Raw genomic sequence first — 23,155 nt, forward strand, 5'->3', positions numbered from 1 at the left:
CGCTCTCTCACTTCGGAGCCCTGTTGTATTTCAAGGCAACCGTTCAGGGTCACATATGGGGTATCGCCGTATTCGGGAGAAATTGCTTAACAAATTTTGGGGGGCTTTTTCTCCTTTCACCCCTTATGAAAAGGTGAAGTTGGGGTCTACACCAGCATGTTAGTGTAAAAAAAAAATTTTTTACATTAACTATACTTTTTATTTTGACAAGAGGTAAAAGGGAAAAAATCCCCCCCAAAATTTGTAATGCAATTTCTCCCGACTACGGAGATACCCCATATGTGGGTGCAAAGTGCTCTGGGGGCGCACAACAAGGCCCAGAAGGGAGAGTGCACCATGTACATTTGAGGTGATTTGCACAGAGGTGGCTGATTGTTACAGCGGTTTTGACAAACGCAAAAAAAACGAAACCCCACATGTGACCCCATTTCGGAAACTACACCCCTCACGGAATGTACTGAGGGGTGGAGTGAGAATTTACACCCCACTGGTGTCTGACAGATCTTTGGAACAGTGGGCAGTGCAAATTAAAAATTGTGTACAGCCCACTGTTCCAAAAATCTGACAGACACCAGTGGGGGGTAAATGCTCACTGTACCCCTTGTTATGTTCCTCAATGGGTCTAGTTTCCAAAATGGTATGCCATGTTGGGGTTATTTTGCAGTCCTGGCACCATAGGGGCTTCCTAAATGCGATATGCCCCCCGAGCAAAACTTGTTCTTAAAAAGCCAAATATGACTCCTTCTCTTCTGAGCATTGTAGTTCGCCCGTAGTGCACTTCAGGTCAACTTATGGGGTACCTCCATACTCAGAAGAGAGGGGGTTACAAATTTTGGGGGTATTTTCTGCTATTAACTCTTGCAAAAATGGGAAATTTGGGGGGAAAACACATTTTTATTTTTTACATATGCAAAAGTTGTGAAACACCTGTGGGGTATTAAGGCTCACTTTATTCCTCAAGGGGTCTAGTTCCTCAAGGGGTCTAGTTTCCAAAATGGTATGCCATGTGTTTTTTTTTTGCTGTTCTGGCACCATAGGGGCTTCCTAAATGCAACATGCCCCCCAAAAACCATTTCAGAAAAACGTACTCTCCAAAATCCCCTTGTCGCTCCTTCGTTTCTGAGCCCTCTACTGCGCCAACCGAATACTTTACATAGACATATGAGGTATGTGCTTTCTCCTTCACATTGCTGCTATTCCTGTGAAACACCTAAATGGTTAAAACGCTGACTGAATGTCATTTTGAATACTTTGGGGGGTGTAGTTTTTATAATGGGGTCATTTGTGGGGTATTTCTAAGATGAAGACCCTTCAAATCCACTTCAAACCTGAACTGGTCCCTGAAAAATAGTGAGTTTATAAATTTTGTGGAAAATTGCTGCTGAACTTTGAAGCCCTCTGATGTCTTCCAAAAGTAAAAACAAGTCAATTTTATGATGCAAACATAAAGTAGACATATTGTATATGTGTATAAAAAAATTATTTGGAATATCCATTTTCTTTACAAGCAGAGAGCTTCAAAGTTAGAAAAATACTAAATTTTCAAATTTTTCATCAAATTTGGGGATTTTTCACCAAGAAAGGATGCAAGTTACCACAGAATTTTACCACTATGTTAAAGTAGAATATGTCACGAAAAAACTATCTCGAAATCAGAATGATAACTAAAAGCATTCCAGAGTTATTAATGTTTAAAGTGACAGTGGTCAGATGTTCAAAAAATGGCCGGGTCCTAAGGTGTAAAATGGCTGGGCCCTTAAGGGGTTAAAGAAATATTGGCTTATAAAAAAAAAGACCACTAGGCGTCTTTATACCATCCAGAACATAATCCTATCCGGCTGCAACATCATCTTTGTCCCAGCTGAAGCACGAGCTGGGGCAGAGTCCAGAAAGTTTGGGCCGGGCTAGCACTCCTCTGTGCTCACTCCTGCCCTATCAGACTCCTGTCTGAAAACAGAGAGAATTGGATTACAGAGCAGCCGGCGGGGCTTGGATGAAGAGACACAGCACAGGAAATTAAGGGGGAAGGGAATGCATGGTGAGTGAGGGCAAGCTCAGTGCTCTCCTCAGACATGCCTCTTTATCAGCAGTGGATGTCAGAATGGGTGAGCAGCAGAACATAGGGTTTTGTGATCCATATACAGAAGCTAGACTAATAAAAAAGGTACACTTAAAAAAGGTGGTCCTGTCTCAGGCATGGCTAAAATGGTAATACTCATAAGAATCTTTGCTAGAACATTGCTTGTGATGCCGTGCTGTTTCCATAGCTCCCATTCACTTTATAGGAGTAACAGAAATAGATAGCATAGATCGTACTCGGCAGGTTCTATACTCCTGACCATCTTTGACTGCTGCATTCATGCGGAAGAGGGAAAGTTAAAAGATAGGATTAGGCCCTAGAGGGAGCTTGTAAAAATACATTTCTGAGATTGAGATTCCCCTTTAAGTGCATCAGTCTCATGACAGTATATTTTAATTCTGGTTTAATCATAAAAGGATGAGTTTTAACATAGTTATAAAGTTCAGTACAGCAGATTTCCTGAATCATGAATTCCATACAGTACTGTCTGTAGGTTAAGCTTCTGTGTGTTCTCTTTGGTCTTTGCCTGAGTTGTGCATCTGCTTTTATCCCAGCACATGATTCACGTCATTTACAGCAATTTTACAGACAAGTGCCTGCACATTTTACTGAAAAGATTCTTTCCCTTTACTTTCCACTATGAAGATCCCAATTAATGAAGGAAAAAAATCCCAGCAATGACACATCTTTGCCTTCAGTATTCTAGCAACTCCTTGTACTCTTTACAAAAAAAAATATGTCATAAAGTACAAATGCAGTTTTTTTTTTTGGTTTTGTTTTTTATCTTTTGAAAAGTTTTTGAGCTTCTGCTTTTTATTAGCCAAGAAGAAGAACCCGGAAACTTATTAAAAAGCCCTGAAACAACAGAAATGCATCTTTTTAGAAGTTAAATTTCGTTTGTGTGATTTAGTTTTTTTTCTTTGTGCATATCATCTTCAAGCACTTACAATGTCAAAAAGAATTCAATATTTAAGAGGGTTCTGCACCATAGTATATTGTGGTGTATCCCTAGACAGTGCTACTATGCTGTCTTTGATGAGGGTTCCACATTGATCCCCACTAAGCACAGAATGTCGTTCACACACTAGTGAAGCATAACAGTGCACCAATGCAGCATTGTACTAGAACAGCAACTCTGGCCTATGTGTTGCAGTTCTTTGTGAAGCACTATTTCTGGAGGCATTTTTCACGGGTTAAAGGGGTACTCCGGTGAAAAATTTTTTAACCCCTTAAATGGGCACTCTCATTAAAACTAATTTGTGCTATTGCACTCCTTATGGTAAATAAAAAAGATTTCTAATATACTTTGGTTAAAAAAAAAAGAAGTTTTTTTATGTTTTATTTGTGCTTAAGAAAGCTCGAGCAATTTTCCAATTTTTCACAACATTTTCAAAATCGGAATTTTTCAGGGACCAGTTCAGTTTTGAAGTGGATTTGAAGGGCCTTCATATTAGAAATACCCCATAAATTACCCATTATAAAAACTGCACCCCCCAAAGTGTCCAAAATGATATTCAGAAAGTGTGTTAGCCCTTTAGGTGTTTCACAGGAATAGCAGCAAAGTGAAGGAGAAAAGTCATATTCTCCATTTTTTGGAGACCCAGTTTTTGAATTTTTACAAGGGGTAAAAGGAGAAAAAGCCCCCCAAAATGTGTAACCCAATTAGAGGACTTCGAAGGGAAGGAGCAATAATGGGATTTTGGAGAGGGATTTCTTCTGAAATGGTATTTGGGGGATATGTCACATTTAGGAACCCCTATGGTGCCAGAAAAGCAAAAGAAAAAAACCATGCCATATATTTTGGAAACTACACCCCCCAAGAAACGTAACAAGTGGTACAGTGAGCCTTAACACCCCACAGGTGTTTGACGACTTTTCGGAAAGTCGGATGTGTAAATGAATTTATTTTTTCACTAAAATGATGGTTTTCCCCAAAATGTTAAATTTTTTCATGGGGTTATAGGAGAAAATGCCGCCCAAAATTTAAAACCCATCTCTTCTGAGTATGGAAATACCCCATGTGTGGATGTCAAGTGCTCTGCTGGTGCACTACAATGCTCAGAAAGAAGGAGTCACATTTGGCTTTTGGAAAGCAAATTTTGCTGAAATGGTTTTTGGGGGGCATGTCGCATTTAGGAAGCCCCTATGGTGCCAGAACAGCAAAAAAAAAAACACATGGCATACTATTTTGGAAATTACACCCTCAAGGAATGTAACAAGGGGTACAGTGAGCCTTAACACCCCACAAGGTGCTTGACAAATTTCCGCTAAGGTTGGTTGTGAAAATAAAATATTAGATTTTTTGTAAATGCTCACTGCACCCCTTATTACATTCCGTGAGGGGTGTAGTTTCCAAAATGGGGCCACATGTGGGGGGGGGGTCCACTGTTCTGGCACTATGGGGGCTTTGTAAACACATATGGACTTCAATTTCAGACACCTTCTCTCTCCAAAAGCCCAATGGCGCTCCTTCTCTCCTGAGCATTGTAGTTCGCCCGCAGAGCACTTTACATCCACATATGGGATATGTTCTTACTCAGAAGAAATTCAGCTACAAATTTTTGGGGGCTTTTTTCCTATTTTCCCTTGTGAAAATGAAAAATGTAGAGTAACACCAGCATTGTAGTGAAAAATTTTTTTTTTTCATTTTCACATCCAACTTTAAGGGAAATTCATCAAACTTTTGTGGGGTGTTAAGGCTTACTCTACCCCTTGTTACGTTCCGTGAGGGGTGTAGTTTCCAAAAGGGGGTCACACGTGGGTATTTATTGTTTTGCGCTTATGTCAGAACCACTGTAATATCAGCCACCCCTGTGCAAATCACCAATTTAGATCTCAAATGTACATATTGCGCTCTCACTCCTGAGCCTTGTTGTGTGCCCGCAGAACACTTTGCACATATGGGGTATTTCCATACTCAGGAGAAATTGCGTTACAAATTTTGCGGTTCTTTTTTTCCTTTTACCGCTTGTGAAAATTAAAAGTATGGAGCAACACCAGCATATGTTAGTGTAATAAATCATTTTTTTTTCCACTAACATACTGGTGTAGACCCCAACTTTTCCTTTTCACAAGGGGTAAAAGGAGAAAAAGCCCCCCAAAATTTGTAACGCGATTTCTCCCGAGTATGTAAGCATTGAATATGTGGCACTATACTGTTGCCTTGAAATACAATAGGGCTCCAAAGCGAGAGAGCGCCATGCGCATTTGAGGCCTAAATTGGGGACTTGCTTCTGCCACCAAAATACTCTACGGCAGTGTTTCCCAAACAGGGTGTCTCCAGCTGTTGCAAAACTCCCAGCATGCCTTGACAGTCAGTTGCTCTCCGGCAATACTGGGAGTTGTTTTTTATTTATTTCTTAACAGCTGGAGGCTCCGTTTTGAAAACAGTACTGTACAGGATGTTTTTATTTATTTATTTATTTATTTTATTTTTTTGGAGGGGGGATGGGGACTGTGTAAGGGGGTGTATATGTAGTGTTTTACCTTTTATTTTGTTTAAGTGTAGTGAAGTGTTTTTAGGGTACATTCACACGGGCGGGGGTTTACAGTGAGTTTCTCGCTGGGAGTTTGAGCTGCGGCAGAAAATTTGCCGCATCTCAAATTTGCAGGAGAAAACTCACTGTAAAATCCCGCCTGTGTGAATGTACCCATTACATTCACATGGAAAGGGGCAAACCTTCAGCTGTTGCAAAACTACAACTCCCAGCATGCACTGACAGACCATACATGCTGGAAGTTGTAGTTATGCAACAGCTGGAGGCACATTGGTTGCAAAACACAGAGTTTGTTACTTAACTCAGTGTTTCGCAACCAATGTGCCTCCAGCTGTTGCAAAACTACAACTCCCAGCATGTGCGGTCTATCAGTGCATGCTGGGAATTGAAGTTTGCAACAGCTGGAGGCACACTGGTTGTGAAACACTGAGTTAGGTAACAAACTCAGTGTTTCGCAACCAGTGTGCCTTTAGCTGTTGCAAAACTACAACTCTCAGCATGCACTTACAGCCGAAGGGCATGCCGGGACTTGCAGTTATGCAACAGCTGGAGGCACACTGCTGCAACTCCTAGCATGCCCTTTGGTAGTTTGTGCATGCTGGGGGTTGTAGTTATGCAATTGCTGGAGGCGCAATTTTTCCAAAGGGCATGCTGGGAGTTGTAGTAGTGCTTTCTGCTGTTGCATAACAACAACTCCCAGCATGCCCTTTTGTGCATGCTGGGAGTTGCTGCTAAGCAACAGCAGGAGGCTAGCCTTACCTCCTGCTGCTGCTCTGCTAGCCTTACCTCCTGCCACTGCTGTCTCAGCTCTGGGGGCCCCCACTCCAGGTACTCACTCCCGCCACCCATTCTCGCCCTCCGAATAAGTGCGGAGCGGGTGTTGTTAGGGACACCCCCACACCAGTGCCACCTCACTCCTGCTGCTATAGGGTGATAGCTGTCGTGTCAGACAGCACCTATCACCCTTTTTTTCCCGATTGACCTGGAATTGCCGCAAATCGCCGATCTGAATCGCCGACTGATCGCCGATATGGGGGGATCTCAGGACCTCCACAGGGGTTTGCACGGGGTTTTTTGGTTTTTGTACTTTCATTTTTTCCTCCTCACCTTTTAAAAATCATAACCCTTTCAATTTTGCACCTAAAAATCCATATGATGGCTTATTTTTTGCGCCACCAATTTTACTTTGCAGGGACATCAGTCATTTTACCCAAAAATCTACAGCGTAACGGAAAAAAAATAATCAAGCGATGAAATTGAAGAAAAAACGCCATTTTGTAACTTTTCGGGGCTTCCGTTTCTACGCAGTACATTTTTCAGTAAAAATGACACTTTATCTTTATTCTGTAGGTCCATATAATTAAAATGATACCCTATTTATATCGGTTTGATTTTGTCGTACTTCTGGAAAAAATCATAACTACATGCACGGAAATTTATACTAGAGATGAGCGAACTTACAGTAAATTCGATTCGTCACGAACTTCTCGGCTCGGCGGTTGCTGACTTTTCCTGCATAAATTAGTAAAGCTTTCAGGTGCTCCCGTGGGTTGGAAAAGGTGGATACAGTCCTAGGAGACTCTTTCTTAGGACTGTATCCACCTTTTCCAGCCCACCGGAGCACCAGAAAGCTGAACTAATTTATGCAGGAAAAGTCAGCAACCGCCGAGCTGAGAAGTTTGTGACGAATCGAATTTACTGTAAGTTCGCTCATCTCTAATTTATACGTTTAAAATGGTCATCTTCTGACCCCTATAACTTTTTTATTTTCCTGCGTATGGGGCGGTATGAGGGCCAATTTTTTTGCGCTGGGATCTGAAGTTTTTAGCGGTACCATTGTTGTATTGATCGGACCTTTTGATCGCTTATTATTCATTTTTTCATGATCTAAAAAGCGACCAAAAATACGTTATTTTGGACTTTGGAAATACGTTATTTTGGACTTTGGAATTTTTTTGCGTGTACGCCATTGACCGTGTGGTTTAATTAATGATATATTTTTATAGTTCATACATTTACGCACGCGGCGATACCAGATATGTTTATATATATTTGTATATACATGGTGTTTTTTTTTAATGGGAAAAGGGGGGTTATTTGAACTTTTATTAAGGAAAGGGTTAAATCACATTTATTAACTTTTTTTACACTTTTTTTTGTAGTGTAATAGCTCCCATTGGGGGCTATAACATTGCATTCGCTGATTGCCAGCACTGTTCACTGCAAAGCCATAGCTTTGCATTGATCTGCGTTATCGGAGGTCGATTGCTCAAGCCTGCATCTCAGGCTTGGAGCAATCAATCGCCGAAGGGACACGCCGGAGGAAGGTAAGAGGACCTCCGCCCGCGTCCCAGCTGATCGGGACACCAATCAGCCCCACTGAGCAGCCGGGAAGGTTTTACTTTCGTTTTTACCGTGATCGCTGCCGCGCGCTATTAGCCCCGGGTCCCGGCTTCAGATACATGCCGGGACCGACCTGATATTACGCCGGGTCACTGCGTGTCCCCGCATTATATCGCGGGAGCCGGCCAAGGACGTAAATATGCGCCCTTGGACGTTAAGGGGTTAACTACCAGGACGTCATCGCGTATCCGTTCGCCCTATGTCCTTAACGGGTTAGAATCAATTGGTGCCAGAAAGTTAAACAGATTTGTAAATTACTTCTATTTAAAAATCTATTAAAAAGCTTAATCCTTCCAGTACTTATCAGCTGCTGTATGATCCACAGGAAGTTGTATTTTTTTTGGGAGTTCTTTTCAGTCTGACCACAGTGCTCTCTGCTGACACCTTTGTCCATATGAGAACCTGTCCAGAGCAGGATAGGTTTGCTGTGGAGATTTGCTTGAACTCTGGACAGTTCCTGATATGGACTGAGGTGACAGCAGAGAGCACCGTGGTCAGACTGAAAAGAATTCCAGAAAGAAATACATCTTCCTGTGGAGCATACAGCAGCTGATAAGTACTGGAAGGATTAAGATTTTTAAATAAAAGTAATTTATAAATCTGTTTAACTTTCTGGCACCAGTTGATTTAAATTATTTTTTTCCACTGTAGTACCCCTTTAAAAAAAAGTTAGAACCTTTAGAATCAGTAAGGCTAGGTTCACACTACGGAATTTCTGCCTGCAATTCTGCTTTGAAATTGCAGGCAGAAATTCTGCTTGATAAAATGTACTGTATAGTGAATGGGTTTCTGTTCTCAAATTCACACTTTTTGGGAATTTGGTAAGCAGAATTTGGGAACGGAAAATCTGCTTGGAAATTTCCGCCTGAACTCGAGAAACACATTGCAGTCTATCGGAGACTGATTCAGTTGGCGCTGGCCGCACTCGGAATCTCCGGGCGGAAATTTTCTGCCCAGAGATTCCGCAGTGTGAACCTAGCCTAAATGATAGCAAATCCTCACAATTTTCCATTACAATGAGATTTTGAAAGTTTTAAATAAAAAAAAAAAATAGTGTGTATAGCAATTTTTGAAGTGAGTTTAGTATAAGGCTGGGAAATACACCAATCCTGACTTGCTTTGTTGATCTAACTTGGATATACATAATTTTTTTTCAAATGAAATTTCCAAGTAACTCGCAAAATCTCCTACTTAACAGATTCCCTGAGGCAGAATTTGGAGGTGTTGACGGCTGTTTCTCCAACTTTTCTGTAAAGAATGTGCAAGTGGTTCTACTGGAAGAATGCCCAGTCAATGAGCATCTCTCATATAACCAGTGTTGGGATGATGACAAACAGATTGAATTAGATGGGGGCAAAAGAAAACAATGGATTATCGTTCAATAACTACATTTTACTTTTTATATATGTAATGTGCATTGTTTGTGTATTATTACATGTAGATTGCATGTTAGGGAGAACCTAGAAAATCTTTGGGGGAGATTTATCAAGACCTGTCCAAAGGAAAAGCTGCTGAGTTGCCCATAGCAACCAATCAGATTCCTTCATTTTTCAGAGGCCTTTTCTAAAATGAAAGAAGCGATCTGATTGGTTGCTATGGGCAACTCGGCAACTTTTCCTCTGTACAGGTTTTGATAAGTCTCCCCCATTGTGCCCATACACTTCTCTGTATCCCGGTAACACTGTATTATTTCAGAATAGCGTATGGTCGCATTTCCACATACCAGCTACACGACTGAGAGCCGTTCTTCCTTATTTACATCTATCCTCCGCAGCAATTCGGTCTGAAGAAGGTCCTCATTTGGACCGAAACGTTACCATTTTGGATTGCTTAATAAAATTGGCATTGACGTGTTTACCATAAACAGTGTACCAAATCTTCATTTACGCTATAATAAGGATTGGGACTCCTACTTGGGAACACTTTCTCACTCAGAGAGTGACGTAATGCTATCTACAATTTATTTCAGGATAGTTATATAAAATATGAACTGGCAGCTCATTGAGGAAACGAATAATGTAGCTATGTAAGTTATTTTGTAGTCAATCTAGGTCTTGTTTGATATCAGATTTTTTATTACCAATTTTATTTATGAAAACATTTTCTGAGTGAAAACTATAGCATTACTATGTCATACCATGTAGAATGTGAGATCTAAATCTATAATGCAGGGGGGAAGCTGTCACTCAAGAACAAAGAGGAGGAGTTGGTTAGGATTTACTCATGAAAATTTAGGTTATCAGTTTGTAATGAGACATTAAAACTTGGCATCTAATTAGCATAGAGGCAATTAGGAGACCATCAGAGCCATCAGTTATAGCTGAGAGGAGGGGCCGGGAACACTCTCAACACAGACAGCTCTGTGCAACTAAGGGTGCATTCACACCTCATTTTTGCAATACAGTTCCCTTATCAGGTTTTTGATGAAAAACACATTCCTCAAAACCTGACTAAACTGTATCAAAACATGTGTACAAATTCATACCCGTATACGGTTTGCAATCAGTTTTGTAAGAAAAAAACATATAATGGAAAAGGATTGTCCAGCACTGCAAGCACGATGCAAAGATGGTTTATTGTAAAATCACACAGCAAACAGCAGCAGGGATCAAGTGACGCGTTTGGGGAACAATTCAATATGGAGCACTTTGTCAATTGCAGCACTCCCCATGTTGTATACATTATTATGTGTCGGGAGTGCAATATACAGTATGTGGGGTGTACGACAGGTGCCCTGAAAGTGAGAGTTCGGAGACACCTGTCGGACATCCCTCATTTCAACTCCCGGCACGTATCTATGGTGAGTCGACATTGTGCCGAGCAACACTCATGCTCTTTTCGTAGCCTTTGTGTACAGGACATAGAAAAAGTCATTGCACCCCCGCGAGGCGGAGACCACAGAAGAAAACTATTAGACCGTGAAGTCTATTGGATTCTGAAATTACATACGAGGTTTCCGATGGGTATGAACAGGAGACAGGACACCATGTTATACTATTAAATATTAGTTTTTGTACTGAGTTACATTGTTTACCACATGTTGTCCCTCTCCTGTCCCCATACTTTGTGGAATGCAGCGCTACCAGTTACTTTCATCTAAGTTTTCTTTTACTTCATTCTGGAGCTTTCCCATACGCTGCTACTTGTTACTTCTCCTCCCCCCTCCCCTTTTTCTATGCCACTATCGTGTAGTTTTCTCCTTGTTCTATTTAGTGACATCTCTGACCTATGTATGCTGCAATACGCTGATACCTATTCTATATATATATTCTGTGGTATTGTCTCCACGTTATCGACACAGTGCATGGAATAAGATTTTATCACTTTTAACTTTTTTTTTTACTTTTCACGCAGTTTTGAATAAAGTTTCACTTGTTTGATTGAAATTCCAAGAAAAATAAACTGTGCAAAGTCAAAAAACGTATTGTGAAAACCGGATAGAACCATATGTACATACGGTTCTGTACGGTTCCCATTGACTCCCATGTTAAAAAAAATGTATACGGTTTAATGCAGTTTTTCACCTGGACCAAAAACCGTGGTAGACTATGGTTTTGGGTACAGGAAAAAAAACTGTACAAAACCATATGAGATGCAAAACGGACACAACTAGATGCATCTTTTGGCATATGGTTTTCAACGGAGAGTCAATGCATACAGTTTTCAATACGGTTCCGTACGGTTTTCAGATTGAATACGTATTGCAAATACGTGGTGTGAATGCACCCTAACAAGAAGAGCCCACCTCCCGGGCCCTTACAGCGGCTGGAAGCCGAGACATCCGGTATGGTTAGACTCTCCTCCCTGACCTCTGTATAGGTCTGTCAGCAGTATTATTAGTTCAAAACTACTTTCAGGTCCACTTTAAACTTTGCTGTGTAAGCTGTTAGTTGGGGTAAGAACTGCTGACAGACTCCCTTTAAATATTATTTTTCTCCTTCTGAATGCCTGATACCCAGGATTATTTCAAGGTTTCCTTAATCTGAACAAAAAAAGCAAGCAGACTGTACTGTCTTTCAGGTAGAAAATACATAAAATGTGTACAGTTTAATTTACTATTCATATATTCCCCTAACACAAATGTCTTGTCCTTAGTTCACCTTATTTTTTTTCCTTCTAAGATTCTGATATCAGAACGTAAGTGAACCCAATTAATGGAACAAGAACGGTCTAAGAAGCTTCAAAAAGAAAATGTTTTCAGCATGAATCTGTTTATTCATAAAAACTAATTGCACCAAATAGTTTATACTCGAAAAGTTAGACTAAAAATAAAAAAAGAAGTGACCTGTTAATGGGGGCTTCAGATATTCCATATTTTTAAGGTAAAAGAAAGTTTAAAGTGAAGGTTTGTTTCAAGCCTTTTAACTTATCAAATTGAATGGGGGGGGGGTTCTCTAAAACTCATAAAATCTATTGCACAATCTGGTAGTAAAGTAATCATCCATTTAAATTGCCTGATAGGCATATGCTCCGTTTTAGGATCAGGGCCTCCTGACTGCTGGGATAGAGGGCTGTCCAATGAGGTAGAGGCTAAGCCTGGCTTCCCATGATGGATAATGTTTTCTGTGAGGCCACCCCTCTTTTCATGAAGCATTGCCCGCGAGTGACTCTCTTCCTTACCTCAGTTACCGTATGTGGGAATGGTTTGGGACAGCAGATGTTTTTCTCCCTCTCTCTTTTTCTTTGTCCAGCCAGTTCTGTGTTATGTTCTTTAACGGGTTATCCAGGGATAGAAAATCAAAGCTAATTTCTTTCTTAAAAACAGCACCACATCTGCCCTTAGGTTGTGTGTGGTAATAAAACTTGACTCCATTTACGTCAATGGAACTGAGCTGTAATGCTACACACAACCTGAGTACAGGTGTGGTGCTATTTTCAGAAGAAATCAGCCTTTTTTTTCCCAGATAACCCTTTAATCTGTGCAGTTATCCTTGTTTTTTATTTTATAAATGACAGCTGGTGTTTAAGGGTTATAAGCCTGACCATCAGGCAGTATATGCTGCCAGTGTGGATCAGTTCTGGAGGGCATGTACAATGCATTTAGAGAGTCTTAACCCCTTAAGGACCCGGGGTTTTTCTGTTTTTTCCTCCTTACTTTTAAAAAATCATAATTCTTTCTATTTTGCACCTAAAAATCCATATGATGACTTATTTTTTGCACCACCAATTCTACGTTGTAATCAGTCATTTTACCCAAAAATCGATGGCGAAAAGGAAAAAAAAATAATAATTGTGTGCCAGAAAATCAACTGGTGCCAGAAAGTTAAACAGATTTGTAAATTTCTATATAAAATTCTTAATCATTCCAGGACTTAGCTGCTGTATGATCCACAGGAAGTTCCTTTCTTTTTGAATTTCCTTTCTGCCTGACCACAGTGCTCTCTGCTGACACCTCTGTCCATGTCAGGAACTGTCCAGAGCAGGATATATTTTCTATGGGGATTTGCTCCTACTCTGTACAGTTCCTAAAATGGACAGAGGTGTCAGCCAAGAGAACTGTGGTCAGGCAGAAAGGAAATTCAAAAAGAAAAGAACTTCCTGTGGATCATAAAAGCAGCTGATAAGTACTGGAATGATTAAGATTTTTTAATAGAAGTCATTTACAAATCTGTTAAACTTTCTGGTACCAGTTGATTTAAAAGAAAATGTTTTCCAGTGGAGTACCCCTTTAAAAAAATAAATCAAGCTTTCATCCATCATTCTACACTCAATACACCATAATCACAAAGGGAAAGTAGAATGTTAGAAATATTTCTCATTTATTAAAAAGGAAAAACAAAAAGTGTTGCATTTACATAAATATTAAAATCCTTTACTCAGTACTTAGTTAAAGCACCTTTGTAGTGATTACAGCCTCCAGTCTTCTTGGGTATGATGCCACAAGATTTGCCCACCTGGATTTTGAGCTTTTTTTGCCGTAACTCTCTGCACATCTTCTCTAGCTCTAGTGTCATTTTCGACTTGGATAAAAACACAGGGCACTGGTTGGGGCAATCAAGGACATTCACAGAGTTGTTCCTAAGCCACTCCTGTGTTGTCTTGGCTGTGTACTTAGGGTCATTCTTTGGTTGGCAGGTGAATCTCCGTCACAGTCTAGGGTCCAGAGCACTCTGGATCAGGTTTTCATAAAAAATATCTCTGTACTTTAGTCCATTCAGTTTTTCTCAATCCCGAACAGTCTTCCTGTATTGGCCATTGAAAAACACTCCCACAGCATGATGCAAGTGATGAACAACACCTATTTTCCTCCAGATATGACTCTTAGAATTGAGGCAAAAAAAAGTTTATTTCAAGTTTCAGCAGACAAGATTTCATGTTTAGGTCTACTACTTTAAAAAAAATTATAACTTTTTGTAAGAAAATCAGTGTGCTTAAAATTGTCCTTTTATGATGGCTGTATAAGGGCCAATTTTTTTTGTGCTGTGATCTGTAGTTTTTACTGGTACCATTTCCAGGCACTATGATACCAAATATTTTATGTTTATTTTTGGTTACATTTTTATAATTAGAAAATGCAAAAAAGAGTAAGTGTTCGTATTGCCGGCCGCAGTAAAGTCCTGCCTCGGCAGGCTGAGCGCACTGTCATGTAAGGAGCCGGCCAGAGTGCGCTCAGCCTATCACTGGCCGAGTTGGTACATCGCTGCGGCCTGCCATACGCTGACAGCGCTGTGATGTTTCTAGTCTAAGAAGCCCGAAGTCAGCAACACCGGAGGAACGGGACGCTGATATCTCCACAACGGGGGAACGTAGGAAGGTAAGTTAAAGTTTTTTTTTTTTTTTTTTTGCAGCCAGGGCACAGGATGAGTTAAAACATTTTCGCCACATATCTCCTGAAACCTGTCTTCTTCTGTTAGGTGTTGTTGGGAAAAGGGCATAAGTTGTTCATTGGGGCCGATTTATCAATCTGTCAAAACTTAAAACAAAACACATTTACCCATTTAAACCTCATATTCTGACCCCTGTAACTTTTCTTTTTTTGTCTACTGAGTACTTGCATAAGGAATAATTTAATTAATTTAGTTGCTTATATAGGTCAGTGCAATGCTACTTGATTGATTGGTAATCTATTATAGCCTGTTTATGGCATACTGTAGAGGTTACAGATCACAGTTCTGGGGCAGGCCCTGGGCTGTCATAACAGATTGGGTCCCAACAATCATTTTGCAGAAAGCTAATCTGACCTCTGCACCTCCAAAGGTGTCCACTGTACACTGTTTTAATGCTGATGTCTGCTTTGACAGCTGCATTTAAACAGTTAAATAGCTGTCAATGGAGATCGCTCTGTACTGGCTATTAATGGTGTCTGTCAGCTGTTAAATGCTCCTAAGTCCCTTTCATACTTTCTTAACATCAACATGTACTAGTACAATCAGGGTGGCTAAAAAGAGAAGTTCCAAGCTCAAATATGCTGCATGCATATAAAACCATAAACCAGACTCACCTGCCACTGCTTCTTCGGTGTCCCGGTATCGCACTCCAGTCCTTCGCTGCTGCCTGTGGTCAATGCATTACACTGCGGCTCAGCAAATGGCTGTCCACAGCAATGGTTCGCCCTGGCAGACGATAAGTTCAGCGGCAGTGTAATGCATTTAGCCCCGGCGACCAGAGGCCCAGGGGGGCTGCAGCAGGTGAGTCTAGTTGATTATTTTATATGCAGGCAGCCTAGGCATAACTTGAGCATGGTATATCTCCTTTAAGGGCTTAAAATAAATGAAAAAGTGGCAAACAGGTCACATTTTATAATAAACACAACTGAAGCAGACTTTTTGGCTTGGACCTAAATAATATTAGATGTCTACTCTATTGATTGGTTTTCAGCATTCTCCGTTTACTCAGTATTGCAGCCATAAGATGGTAGATACTGATAGATTTCAGATCTTTTAGCTCAGTTATTGAAAGTGGAATACATATTTCCTTTTATGCTCATCTCCTGGACTTTTATCTTGTTTTGTTTTGCCTACAGCTGGTGCTCAGGACAAAATTGGATGGGCATTTGGTCTTGGGTTAGAGAGACTGGCAATGATTCTATATAGTATTCCTGACATTCGCTTGTTCTGGAGTGAAAATGAGCTCTTCCTGAAACAATTCCACGTGTCCAATATCAACCAGGCCGTTACATTTCAGGTAACTATTAACAAGTGGCTTGCCAAAAAATGTTTTTGTTATGAAATCTTATAAATTTGGTTTATTGCTGCTACACTGGTAAATAATCACTTATACATATTGGTTCTCTCTCTGCCTATGTTGTTTTATACTGTATCTCCCAGTATTCCTGGTTGATACATCGCAGAAAGAGTTGCATTTCTGAGAACTAAATATCGGTCTTTCTTGGTGTTCTTTTTACTCTAGAGGCTTGTCCTTAAAAGCCAGTTGATATCACATTTATAAAGATCTATTTTTTATGTTCAGAAAGACAGCTGAGCAGCAATAAAGGTCACTGTATTTTGTAAAGCATTGTACAAGACAGTTTGCCTGTCTCCATTTAAGAAATGGGAAACAATATTTGGTTAACATAAAAACTGTAGAATATTAATATAATTAAGTCTCACCTCTTTGAGGGGGTTTTGCCATAGATGACAGCTGTCTGATCAGTCGGGGTCCAACTGCTGGAACTTCAACCAGTCACGAGAACAAGGGGCGCAAGTTCCCCTCATAAAAAGGAGCGGCAAACGAGTACAGTATGTGCACTGTCATCCATTTAACCCTTTGGGGATGGAGGGTGTATGAATGCGCCCTCGCGTTCCGTCACTTAAAGGGGTACTCCGGTGAAAACCTTTTTTCTTTTAAATCAACTGGTGGCAGAAAGTTAAAGGAGTAGTCCAGTGGTGAACAACTTATCCCCTATCCTAAGGATAGGGGATAAGTTTGAGATCGCGGGGGGTCCGACCGCTGGGGCCCCCTGCGATCTCCTGTACGCACGAAGCGGCGGCCGACACGCCCCCTCAAAACAACTCTATGGCAGAGCCGAAGCGATGCATTCGGCAATCTCCGGCTCTGCCATAGAGATTTATTGAGGGGGCGTGTCGGCCATCGTGTCGTGCGGGTCGACACCCGCTATCTGGCCGGAGAGCCTGGCCCCTGTACAGAGAGATCGCAGGGGGCCCCAGCGGTCGGACCCCCCGCAATCTCAAACTTATCCCCTATCCTTAGGATAGGGGATACGTTTTTCACCACTGGACTACCCCTTTAAACATATTTGTAAATTACTTCTATTAAAAAATCCTTCCAGTACTTATTAGCTGCTGAATGCTACAGAGGAAATTCCTTTCTTTTCGGAACACTGATGACATCACAAACACAGTGCTCTCTGCTGACATCTCTGTCCATTTTAGCAACCATGCATAGCAGATGTATGCTAAGGGAAGCATGGTGGCTCAGTGGTTAGCACTGCTGCCTTGCAGTGCTGGGTACTTGGGTTCAAATCCCACTAAAGACAACAATAAATAAAGCGTTATTATTATTATAATAACGTCAGCAGAGATAACTGTGCTCGTGATGTCATCAGAGAGCACTCCAAAAAGAAAAGTATTTCCTCTGTAGTATTCAGCAGCTAATAAGTACAGGAAGGATTAAGATTTTTTTATAGAAGTAATTTACAAATATAAAACAAAGATTAACCACATCTCAAGAATACTACCCTAGGGTACACAGTGAATAATTGTTTGAGACATAAAGTTTTGAAAAAAATGCAGATTTTATTAAAACAATAAAAACCTAAATGGTTAAAAATATCAGAGCAATGTCAATGTTATCTTAAACTGTCATTGGGCCCTAATGACAGATTTAGAAAATATGAATATATATATAGCAACCACCTAATATAGAATAATCTATAGATGTTAAAAACAAATGCAATTTTTCAACGGCATATAATGATCCGGAGTCGATTATTAGTCCGGCACCTATGATGAATAAAAAAAGGCTGATAGTCCGGCACTTGTAATGGAAAAGGCAAAGTCACTTGATGGACTGATGTACAGGTGTATAAAAAGCTGCCCACAGATGTTAAACAAATGCAAAGTTCAACCTCACCCTGGCTGCTGGTCCCATACTGCCGATAGTTGGAATTCTTGTGTTGGCTGCAGCAATCCCGGCGTGAGAGCCTGGATGGATATGGGCTCCTGCAGGAGACTCTCTCAGGAGCGGTCCGTGGTATCTGCAAATACCTGGATGTGTATCGGACCTTCGCTGGAGAGATCGTGGCTGGGTTCTGGTATTGCAGGCAGCAGGTTGGTAATCTCAGTGGAAGAGGATGTTTGGTGAATGCAGCAAGTGGTGCACAAAGTTCTGGGCCGGCTTCAGTCTAGGTGGTGCGTGCGAATTGTGCTCTGTTCAGATTAGATATCAGCCTTGACGCGTTTCAGGGTGCTAAAAACGACCCCTTCCTCAGTAGGTGAATGTCACATAATAGTCGACACATAATAGTCGACTCAGGATCATTATATGCCGTTGAAAAATTGCATTTGTTTTTAACATCTATAGATTATTCTATATTAGGTGGTTGCTATATATATATTCATATTTTCTAAATCTGTCTTTAGGGCCCAATGACAGTTTAAAATAACATTCACATTGCTCTGATATTTTTAACCATTTAGGTTTTTATTGTTTTACTAAAATCTGCATTTTTTTCAAAACTTTATGTCTCAAACAATTATTCACTGTGTACCCTAGGGTAGTATTCTTGAGGTGTGGTTAATCTTTGTTTTAGTTTTTACCCATTTGGATTGGTGGGGATCAATCCTTTAACCACAATAACCTCGAATACCTGGTTGTGAGCTGCACACATTTTTCTAATTTACAAACATTATTAACTTTCTGCCACCAGTTGATTTAAAAGAAAAAAGGTTTTCACCGGAGTACCCCTTTAAGGACAGAGGGCGTACCTGTACACCCTCCGCATTTCCGATCACCGCCGCTCGCCGGGTGGTGATCGGACCGGGATGATGGCTGAAGTAATTCAGCAGGCATCCCTTGCCAATGCCCAGGGGGACCGACCCCCCAATGTCGGTGATCGACGCAAATCGCCAGTGAATTCACACCGGCGATTTGCGACTATTTCGGGTCATATGGGTCTATGGTGACCCGGAAAATAAGTGGGATGGGGGTTGTCAAAGACACCCACGATCCCCCTGAAGGGATAGGAGTGAGGTGGCAGGGGTGCCACCCCTCCTGTCCCTGCTATTGGTCGTCAAGAAGCGACAACCAATAGCAGATCGGGGGCAGGGGGGTTAACTTTCGTTTCCCCGTTCTGTCCACCCACAATAGGCGGGGCAGAACGGGGGAAATGAGGAGGACTGACACCGAAGATCCACTTACCCATCGGCGGCGGAGGTGACGATCAGCTGCGGGGATCGCAGCAGAAGAGGACGGCGATGCAGCTCCCCTGGATCCTACCGAAGCCGGTGAGTTGCCTATATAGTGGTCTCTAAACTGTAGCCCTCCAGATGTTGCAAAACTACAACTCCTAGCATGCCCAGACAGCTGTTTGCTGTGTGGGCATGCTGGGATTTGTAGTTTTGCAACAGCTGGAGGGCTACAGTTTGGAGATCACTGTGCAGTGGTCTCTAAACTGTGGCCCTCTAGATCTTGCAAAACTACAACTCCCAGCATGCCCACATAACATTTTGCTGTCTGGGCATGCTGGGATTTGTAGTTTTGCAACATCTGGAGGGCCACAGTTTGGAGATCACTATGCAGTGGTCTCTAAACTGTAGCCCTTCAGATGTTGCAAAACTTCAAATCCCAGCATGCCCAAACAGCAAACAGCTATCTCGGCATGCTGGGAGTTGTAGTTGCGTACCTCCAGCTGTTGCATAACTACATCTCCCAGCATGCACTTCGGCGATCAGTACATGCTGGGAGTTGTAGTTGTGCAACAACTGGAGGGCCACAGTTTTGAGATCACTGTGCAGTGGTTTCTACAAAACTACAACTCCCAGCATGCCCAAACAGCTGTCTCAGCATGCTGGGAGTTGTAGTTGCATACCTCCAGCTGTTGCATAACTACATCTCCCAGCATGCCCTTCTGCGATCAGTACATGCTGTGAGTTGAAGTTTTGCAACAGCTGGAGGCACATTGGTTGGAAAATACTGAGTGCCACCAGCTGTTGCAAAAGTACAACTCCCAGCATGCACGGTCTGTCAGTACATGCTGGGAGTTGTAGTTTTGAAACAGCTGGAGGTTTGCCCCCCCCCTCCCCCCACACCTTGTGAATGTACAGGGTACATTCACACGGGCAGGTTTACAGTGAGTTTCCTGCTTCAAGTTTGAGCTGCTGCAAATTTTTCGCCGCATCGCAAGCTCCTAGCGGGAAACTCACCATAAACCTCCGCCATTGTGAATGTACCCTAAAAACACTACACTACACTAACACATAATAAAGGGTAAAACACTACATATACACCCCCTTACATTGTCTCCCCCCCCCCCAATAAAATTGAAAAAGTATCGTACGGCAGTGTTTCCAAATGGAGCCTCCAGCTGTTGCAAAACAACAACTCCCAGCATTTCCGGACAGCCACTGACTGTCCAGGCATGCTGGGAGTTTAGCAACAGCTGGAGGCAGCCTGTTTGGGAATCACTGGCATAGAATACCCCTATGTCCACCCCTATACAATCCCTAATTTAGTCCTCAAATGCGCATAGCGCTCTCTCACTTTGGAGCCCTGTTGTATTTCAAGGAAACAGTTTAGGGCCACATATGGGGTATTTCCGTACTGCACTACAAATTTTGGGGGGCTTTTTCTCCTTTTACCCCTTATGAAAAGGAAAAGTTGGGGTCTACACCAGCCTGTTAGTATGCGACAAAAAACATGCACAATTTATAGCACCTAAGAAAAAGTGGTGATCAATATATTTTGTATATATTTAAAATGGTGCCCATAGTATGGCTACCAATAATAAGTATATGAAGTACAAAGGAGAAATGTGTATATGTAGATCCCAAACAATGGCGCTAGAGCAAGCCTGTAATAAAGGCTCCAATCACAAACAAAGACCCAGAAAAAAGGAGCTATTTGCAAATTTGTATACAACAATACTTTATCTTTATTAATGCATGATGCAAAAACATAAAATAAAATTCATTAAAAAGACAGGGAGAAATACACAAAAGCTGGGCGGCAGCCTGAGACTGCAATACATGTAAACATTAGACCATGTGGAGCAAGTAGCAGAGAGGATGAGGCTGGGATTACAACCATAATATAGCAGCGCAAAATGTAACTACAAATGTGCTAGTGCATAAAGATAATGGATAAACAAAGTGCTTGTGCAAAATGAAAATGCACTGCTGGAAGTAAAATCGTATGCATATGCAAGTACAAAAGATGTTAAATGGATACCAACCACACAAATACACAGTCAGAGCGTCCCAGGATGCCGCCACCCCCGACACGTGTTTCGGTCCTGAGACCTTCATCCAGACGAAGGTCTCAGGTCGAAGGTCCAGACGAAGGTCTCAGGACCGAAACACGTGTCGGGGTGGCGGCATCCTGGGACGCTCTAACTGTGTATTTGTGTGGTTGGTATCCATTTAACATCTTTTGTACTTGCATATGCATACGATTTTACTTCCAGCAGCGCATTTTCATTTTGCACAACACTTTGTTTATCCATTATCTTTATGCACTAGCACATTTGTTCGGTAGTTACTTTTTGCGCTGCTATATAATCGTAGTAATCACGGCCCCATACTCTCTGCTACTTGCTCCACATGGTCTAATGTTTACATGTATTGCAGTCCCAGGCTGCCACCCATCTTTTGTGTATTTCTCCCTGTCTTTTTAATTAATTTTATTGTATGTTTTTGCATCATGCATTAATAAAGATAAAGTATTGTTTTATACAAATTAGCAAATAGCTCCTTTTTTCTGGGTCTTTACTAGCCTGTTAGTGTAAAAAGATAAAAAAAAAATGTACATTAACATGCTGGTGTTACCCCATACTTTTTATTTTCAGAAGACGTAACAGGAAAAAAAAGACCCCCAAACTTTGTAACGCAATTTCTCCTGAGTACGGAAATACCCCATATGTGAACGTAAAATGCTCTGCGGATGCACAACAAGGCTCAGGAGTGAGAGCGCACTATGTACATTTGAGGCTTAAATTGGTGATTTGCACAGGTTTGGCTGATTTTACAGCGGTTCTGACATAAACGCAAAAAAATAAATACCCACATGTGCCCCCATTTTGGAAACTACACCCCTCACGCAACGTAACAAGGAGTATAGTGAGCCGTAACACCCCCAGGTGTTTGGCGAATTTTCGTTAAAGTTAGATGTGAAAATGAAGAAAAAAATTTTTTTTCACCAAAATGCTACCCTAAATTTTTCATTTTCACAAGGGAAAATAGGAAAAAAGCCCCCCAAAATTTGTAACCCCATTTCTTCAGAGTAAGAACATACCCCATATGTGGATGTAAAGGGCTCTGCGGACGAACTACAATGCTCAGAAGAGAAGGAGCACCATTGGGATTTTGTAGAGAAAATTTGTCCGAAATTGAAGGCCACGTGTGTTTACAAAGCCTCCATAATGCCAGAACAATGGATCCCCCCCACATGTGACCCCATTTCATGTAATGTAATAAGGGGTACAGTGAGCATTTACACCCCACAGGTGTCTGACAGATTTTTGGAACAGTGGTCCGTGAAAATGAAAAATTTAATTTTTCATTTGCACAGCCCACTGTTCCAAAGATCTGTCAAACGCCAGTAGGGTGTAAATGCTCACTGCACCCCTTAATACATTCTGTGAGGTGTGTAGTTTCCAAAATGGGGTCACATGTTCACTGTTCTGGCACCACGGGGGGCTTTGTAAACGCACATGGCCCCTGACTTCCATTCCAAACAAATTCTGTCTCCAAAAGCGAAATGGCACTCCTTCTCTTCTGAGCATTGTAGTGCACCAGCAGAGCACTTGACGTCCACACATGGGGTATTTCCATACTCAGTAGAAATGGGGTTACAAATTCTGGGGGGCATTTTCTCCTATTACACCTTGTAAAAATGTAAAATTTGGGGAAAAACCAGCATTTTAGTGAAAAAAAAATAAAATAATTTACACATCCAACTTTAATGAAAAGTCGTCAAACACCTGTGGGGTGTTAAGACTCACTGTCCCCTTATTACGTTCCTTGAGGGGTGTAGTTTCCAAAATAGTATGTCATGGGGT

General features: G+C 41.4%; 1 protein-coding gene across 6 annotated transcripts in view; it reads left to right on the forward strand.

The window, feature by feature from the left end:
• The window catches only part of FARS2 (phenylalanyl-tRNA synthetase 2, mitochondrial), a 397,026-nt gene that overhangs the window by 241,342 nt on the left and 132,529 nt on the right, over positions 1-23,155 (forward strand). For all 6 annotated transcript variants that reach the window (XM_056521084.1, XM_056521086.1, XM_056521087.1 and 3 more), the window contains one exon: positions 15,944-16,104. In XM_056521084.1, coding sequence (XP_056377059.1) covers positions 15,944-16,104 — 161 coding nt within the window. The remainder of the gene's footprint in view (positions 1-15,943; positions 16,105-23,155) is intronic.

Source organism: Hyla sarda, chromosome 5, assembly GCF_029499605.1.
Source record: "Hyla sarda isolate aHylSar1 chromosome 5, aHylSar1.hap1, whole genome shotgun sequence".
NCBI lineage: Eukaryota > Metazoa > Chordata > Amphibia > Anura > Hylidae > Hyla > Hyla sarda.